The sequence below is a fragment of the Palaemon carinicauda genome, chromosome 5, assembly GCF_036898095.1.
Source record: "Palaemon carinicauda isolate YSFRI2023 chromosome 5, ASM3689809v2, whole genome shotgun sequence".
Classification (NCBI taxonomy): Eukaryota; Metazoa; Arthropoda; class Malacostraca; order Decapoda; family Palaemonidae; genus Palaemon; species Palaemon carinicauda.
In genome coordinates this window covers 147,381,784-147,389,283 of record NC_090729.1, presented here as the reverse complement: position 1 = coordinate 147,389,283, position 7,500 = coordinate 147,381,784, and the positions used below count along the sequence as shown (strand labels likewise).

At 37.7% G+C, this 7,500-nt stretch overlaps 1 protein-coding gene across 5 annotated transcripts in view; it reads left to right on the top strand.

Annotated features, from left to right (window-relative positions):
* LOC137641535 (uncharacterized) overlaps positions 1–7,500 on the top strand; it is a 749,997-nt gene that overhangs the window by 659,241 nt on the left and 83,256 nt on the right. For 2 of the 5 annotated variants that reach the window (XM_068374185.1, XM_068374184.1), the window contains exon 6: positions 3,388–3,939. The exons of 1 other annotated variant lie outside the window; for it this stretch is intronic. In XM_068374185.1, the coding sequence (XP_068230286.1) occupies positions 3,388–3,939 (552 nt within the window). The remainder of the gene's footprint in view (positions 1–3,387; positions 3,940–7,500) is intronic. 2 more of the 5 variants (XM_068374187.1, XM_068374186.1) reach the window with 2 other exon arrangements.

The window sequence follows — 7,500 nt, the reverse complement described above, 5'->3', positions numbered from 1 at the left end:
TCTGTTATGAACAGTATTTGACTCTTGTAGTATCTGTGCACCGGAGTAAATTGCTTGAAGTCCATTGAGTGCCTCAGGAACTGACTCGTTGTTGCTTCGGAGAATGGCATTTCTAGCTAAAAGGCATCGTCATATCTGCCGCTTTTTATCTCTCCACTCACTGTCCACTAAAAGGCTTTGATGACACTGGACCGGACTATTGTGACACTGCTCCCTTTGCTTTCCCTATCTGTTTTCGCTCTCTTACTTTTTCATTCCTCAAGGGAAAAGCGAATGTAATGGGGCATAAAATTGAATTAAAACAGTAATCCAAGTTAGATACATTGCACTGTTTAAAAGTGCACGTTAGTTTGTATTTTGTTAAATTAATTTCATGATACAGTTAATCTTATAAGCATTTTCCATATAAATTTCAATCTGATATTCAAAAAGGAACAGGTATTGTTCATGCTAAGGGCATGAACAATACAATACACGGTTCTAAATTAGAATGGTATGGTCCACTGTCTGAAGGGCTGCTATTGCTTCATTTTCTGCTACTACTCTGACTACCACTTTTTACAATCACTACTTCTTACGCTGAAACTGCCGCTACTCTTGGTACTCCTATCAATAACTGCTGTGCCTATGGACTCACGGTAGCGACTTTGTTCATTAAGATTAAAAACGGGCCCTTCCGGTTGGAATCCTTTCGCCAGTCGGTCTCCTTCGTAGTGAATCCTTTGGTAGTGTGACTGACGGAAAGGTTCCTCCGGAAACGAGGCCCCTTCACATCCAAGCCTTTTAGAGCAGCCATGTCTGTGAAACAAAGATCAGAAGGGAAGAGCTCTGTATGAGACCTCGATGGAGTCCATGTTTTTTATGGATAAATTTGTGTTTTGTGTTTTGCTCTTGAAATAAAGAAGAAAATAATAAGAGGCAAGACTCCATTAAATGTTCTCTGTCATCTCTTTCTTTTGTTTTCTTTCTCGATCTATTTATCTTCACCCACTTAGCTACGCAGCTTTCCCCCAAACTTAAAGACTTTTTTACTATTTCATTTTCCTTTTTTTATTCTTTTATTTTATTATTCTTTTGTCATGTATAGTTTCCAGAACTTAGTTTATCACTACTTGATGTCATGATAATGGCAGTAGAAAATTACAATGGATTTAAGTAGAGTCAAACTGTCTTTTCATAAGCACGAAATAACCACTGGTTATTTATTTTCTTTTGTGACTTGATTAAATTGGCATAAAGATGGCCACGTTGGCCTCCGTCCACTTTCTACTGCTTGAATGGCTGTACCAGGGAAGGGGATACTGCCGTTAAAGTTGAATCTTTTTCCCTCTGCAGTGATGTACATAGCTCTGATGTAAAAATCTTGTAAATATAATGCACATATTTACTTCCTGCCTTTTGCAAGTTGAATAGATTGCACTGTCAACCACCGCACTACTTCAGAAATCTAGTGCACCGCACTTACAGTTAAAATGTTCAGCACCATTCATTTTGATTGAAGTATGTCTATTGTATTATGTCTCTTTAATCTTTTGAATTTCTTCCCCAGCTCAGGAGCACTACTATGCCTCTGCTAAACTATATAATAATTGCACATTTTTTTTAGTCAAGGCTACTGTCAATGGTTCTTCGTCAGGGAATCTTTGATTCTCTCCTCAGTGAGTCCATGCCCTCCTGGAAATGGATAATTTACTCCTTAGTATAATTCCTAATCATAGAAGGATTTTAATGGAATTGATAATTTCTTGATATTCGAAATGAATCAAAGATTCTTCGACGTAGAATCAGAGACTCCATGCACTGAATGAGATTGATTCACCAACGGTGGATCAGTGACTTCTTAAATGTGTCATGATTCTCCCACGGAGAGTCATTAATTGCCCAGTACTGGATCACTGATTCTCATATTAGAGGGTTTTTGATAACCTTAGTGGGAATTATGCGTTGTCCTTAAAGGCACGTGTGGTACAAAAGGTTTATGCAGAAGCTCTGACACTCGAATCGACAGTGACGCGTGTGGCGCGAAGAGGGTAATCCGCATTTCTTGTATTTCATTGAATTCGTGAATGGCCAATATTCGTGGAACCAGAAATTCATAATTTTATGCTTTAAGTGTTCACGTGTCCTTCTATGTGGTTCATCATCTTTGGACTTGGTTTGGGGTAGTAAATTTGTCATGAATTTTTAATGTTGATTAATTATCTTAGTTGAAGGAAATAAGTGTTCGCACCATCACTGAAGATTTATATATGAGAGGAATGCGTACACCTATAGTAACGCAACCCAATGAATAAAAAGAGAATCAATTTCTGCCTTTTTCAATTTCAGTGTGAAACTGAAAAGTGTGAAATATAATCTTGCATATCAACGAGTTGATATTTTCAGATACTCTATGAGTGAAGATGCATTGCCTTCAATTTTATTTTCATTTTTTTTCCATAGTACAAATATTGTTTTCAGTAAAGTTTTTAAAAATTGTTTACAAATACCAATGAAATGCTGTTGGTAGCATAATAAATGTGGGTTTTGGTTGTTATGAGATCTTTCTACGTAAATCGAATTGAAAGGGGCAGAAGTTGTTCCTCTGTTAAGTCCTAGAAATTGCACTATTTCACTGTACTGTAGGATGCACTCAATGTATTTCACTTATGAATATGTATAAACCATAGGATGCACCATTTCCATTGTGCCTCATGTCTGCACCGCGCTTCTTCTTAAAAGGACACAACCCATCAGGCACCACCACGTCAGCAGCATGTTTTGGAGTCGAGCCCCGGGAAGGTACCTAGGTGACAATGACCCGCTCTTCGCGGCGTGTGTCATGTCGCCGCCAGGTACTCTAGAAAGTCCCCGCTCGTTCTCCTTCGCTCACTGTCAGTCTTTGTCTCCTTATGTCTCCCCCATTTGGAAGCAGCGGCTTTCTCACTCCAGGTGTCTCTCTCACCCAACCCAGGCTCTCTATTGAGATTAGCTTATAACCGCTCTTCTATACTATGCTATTGTAAGGTAGCAAAGGTTTGTGATATATTTTGAATTTCAATTGACCCCGCTTGAATGTATATCTGGGTAAGAGATGTTAGATGATATTAAACTCGTAAGTTTATGTATTGTGTATTTGACCTAAAGGTATATCATCAGTAATAATGGTTTTGTGGAACCAGTCAGGATGTTAGTGAGTGTGTGCGTGTGATGCGGAATTGATTGTAATATTTTCCCCCCAAAGAGCCCTATATACTGATTCGAGCGCCTGGGTGGGCGGAGTCTCCCCGTGATAGCTAGCCAATCCAAGGGGAGTTTCACACACACACCTAGTGTAGCTTTTATTGCACTCTTTTGGTTTTTATGTTTGTTTTGGCTATCTTTTCTTTTTTCTCTGGTTCCTTACAGATACGTTCCCTGCCTCCTCCTCCTCTTCCTCCCCTTCCTCCTATATTCCCTCTCCCTATTCTTCTTCTTCTCATGGGAAGGGCCGTCCAAGTGTGTGGGAGTTCATATTGCCCCCACCCACCACACCGCGCCCACGTTTCCCTCCACTCCCTCCCTACATCCACCCACACCGCCAGCGCCCACGCCCACACGCCCCCTGGTTATCTCGGCCCCATGACCCTCTGCCTCTGCCCCCGCATGTGCCCTATATCACGGCAGAGCCCCTGCCCGCCTTCTCGGCACAAACGCACAATGTCCTCACCGTAGACCAAGACCACACCTTCACCACCACCACTGCCATCACCTCCCGGATGTCCTCCGTCGGTAATTCTCCTGGGTCATTTCCAGTCAACGTTATTCCCCGTGATAACTCGTCCCTTCACGCCGCCGTCGACACCCAAATCCAAAACCCTCTGGTGGTGGTGGACGACCCGAAGGGAGGAGGCCGGCGACAGAATGCGTCTCGGGCTGCTGATGTTTTGGGCCAGCGCTTTCCCACCGACCCCCACGCAAGTACGTAGAAATGACAACAACAACAAACAACAACATCAACAAAAAAAAAGGATGATTAAAGAAAAAAGTAATGAAATTGTTAGAGCAACAAAGAAATATGATTAAAGGTCAAGGAATACCACACAATAGCACTCTCACAAAACGTTTTACATTTATTAGTTTCACAGTTTCCTCTTCTAGTCACCCAAGCCTTTTCCCACGTTCCTTGCACATTATCCTCAAGTCCTTGTCACCTTTCACTTCCTGAATAATAATCCAGTTTCAATCTTTCTTTAAACTATTCCTATTGACCTCCAAATGAGTCACACTCCCCCGGAAATATCCGAACGAGAAACTGGCTTATAGTTGTGATAAAAACAAGAATGACCTCAGTGTAATAGTCCTTTCAATATTATCGACTGAACTGAGAACGGAAGCTTACGCTCAATTCCTCCCATAATATAACCAATTACTACGAACATCGACTGCTTTATACTGCCTAGGCGAGATAATGTATGAGATCCTGCCTGATCCGATTCCATTAGTGTCAAAAGAATTAACAGGGCAGGCATTCAAAAGGAAATGGGTGAGACACCTTGAAATCGCTGTGTATGTTGTTCTCCAACCAGTGGTCATCTTATGATTGATATTAGATTTTTACTCGTTTGTTGCATTGAGCTTTTATTTGTTAATTGTAAAGAACTCGTACTGTCACAGATTATAGAACAATGAAAATTTAACTCGCAGGATTTGTTTGATTAAGCATTTTCTATGCTTACCATGTAACTTGCGTATTTCTTCTGTTCGAGAATCCTTTGTCGTTTTTTTTTTTTTCAGATTTATAGGTAAAAGGAAACATCCAATAGCTTTACCTTGTTTGCTATCTCTGTTTATGTGGAGATAGAGATACGAAGATGAAAGGAAAAATTAATAAGGAATGCATTTTACGTTATATGTATCAAGTACAATCGCAGGCAAAACTTTATTGCCAGTCTCCAATAAGCCATTTTAAAATAAATTATTCTTGCCATTTCATGGGTAAAAAAGACTAAATTAATTATATCAAGCGAAAGTAAATTTCAAGAGCCCTTTATCACGAGTAACATTTTAGTCATTAGTGTTATTCCTTATTTACTTTAATCTTGATAAATTTTATACTAATAAGTGTTAAATACAAAGCAGTTATAAATTTACCTTCACCTGGAAGGAAACTGATACGTCTAAACATCCTTCTGATTTTAAAAGATAAAACTAAACGACCAGGACATTCTGTCGAAGGATTCTAAACACCACATATAACCACTAGGTTGGAAGATCTCCATGCAGTCGAGGCGATGAATTTCTTATCAAAGCAGCCACTTAATATTCAGGAGTATGCAATTGATGTGCCCCTTGAAAGCCAAGGACGTGGTTGTCACATTTGCTCGTTGTGTATTCTTCGTCTTTCTTTATAATTCCTCCGAAGCTTTAGTAGTTCCTACCATAGTAGTTTAGATGTATTTATAGATTTTTAATGTCATCTCTCTCTCTCTCTCTCTCTCTCTCTCTCTCTCTCTCTCTCTCTCTCTCTCTCTCTCGGCCATTTCCACAATACCCCTTAGTGAGCTGCAAAAGTCTTATTAATTCCACCCTACATTCATTTAACCCTATTTTATCTCTTCGTCTAGTTTCCTTTATATTTATTTTATTTTCATAGAACTACTAATTACGATTTTACTTTAAGTCACTTCTTTTGTTTGTGTTCACAAGTTAATCATTGTTGTTAATTATCTGTGGACGATCTTCTCAGTGTTACAAGGTATGAGCTGCAAGAGAATATTGTGTTCAGTTTAACACGATGAGAGATAAAAGTTATTGTCAGGATGTATTACTCTCATATTAGCATTAGTCAGTATACGTGTGAATGATGCAGTGAAAGACGTTATTATGCAGACAAATGTCCTACAGTGTTGCAATGTCAGTGCTCCTTAAACATTTCATGAGTCAGTATTGCTTTTATAAGGAATGTGTATTATTCGACATTATGAAATTAATATATTTTCTAACATTTATGTTTGTGGTTATTAAAATGAAGAAAAAAAAATATCAAAAGAAAATGAAAGAACTGGGAACATTCAATACCAAGTGGTTTTAAATAGTTTGTTGGTTGAAAGGATAAATTACAAATACGATTGAAAAACTGAATTGGGAATTTGGATACTTGATGGTTTGAAAATAGTGTGTAGGTCGAAAGTGTGTACGTACTGTATATACAAATGAAAGACAAACCCTAAATATCATGAATCCCTCGGGGACTTCTAAATTAGGATTACCCAAGGCAGCAAATGGCATGCAAAGGGATATTCTATTTAACATCATAGATACAATTAGTTTAGTTTGTGTATGTGAGCTTAATCTAAGGTATGTTGACCAGAAAGAGGTAGAAAACGAATAACTGGCTGGGTTTGTTTGTTTAGGCAGATTGAAAGTTTTGAGGAAAGTATATATGAGGCCCCTGCCTTAGTTGGTGAAAGTTCAAATGTACAATTGTTTTAAACAATGTGTGGCTAGCTTGCATGAGGGTTCAGGACAGCACCATGAACTGGTGGAGAGACACTTGTATAGTATTCATTTTAGAACGTTGAAGGCATTCTTAGATTAGAAACTTGGCATTTAAACGGAGTAGTCTACCGTTTACTTGTATAAAAAGATATTAACACCATTGCATATCAAGTAGATGATTTTAAAGGTTGTCAAAAATTTATTTTGCTCCTTTTTTCCTCAATAATCCTGTATAAATTACTGTAAAAGTTAATCTATTCGATTTTAACAAAATAAATATCACAGAACCATGTAGTTCCAGGTGCTATGTTGTAATAAAATGTTCAACACATTTTGGATTGATTGAAAATATAATTGTAAGATGCAGAAGTAGAGAATCAGAGATAAGAAATTGTTGAAATCTATTTTATATTGATATGGAAGCTGACAAAAGATGAACACATAAACCTTTAAGCATTTGCAATATAATTTGTGATATGATGGTTTTTAATATTCTGTAGAGCACATAGGCAGATAAAGTCCTGGCAATGATTAGATGAATGAAATGTGTATAAGAAACTTATTGGAAATAAATGTGTGTTCTTGAATGAATAACTTTTTGTGTAAGGATTTAAAATAGCTGTAGTGAACTTCAAAAAATAGGGTAGTTGATCAGCAATAATTTTTTATCATAGCTCAGAAATTAGTTAGTGAATATATGCACCTGTATACCGCATGTAGACGAGATGTCCACATTATTTTTCTATCCTTGTGAAGATTTTGTTTTCAGGATTTTATTTTTCATGGCCATTTTCTTTTTCTTGAACGGTGTTTTGAACTTTAATTCACATTTACATTCACGTTTTCACTAGTATTCTAGACTCGCAAACGTCGTACTATTATTAATACTTAATACTTATTAATATTTATTGCTGTGAACTGAGCAAACTATTTCCTTGTTTCTCTCAATGTGCGAAGCTTCCACTGGTTAATCTTGTCTATCTTTGAAGAATATAACCTACATGTCTATGTAATTTAGCCTCTATAAGGTTGAGTTACACA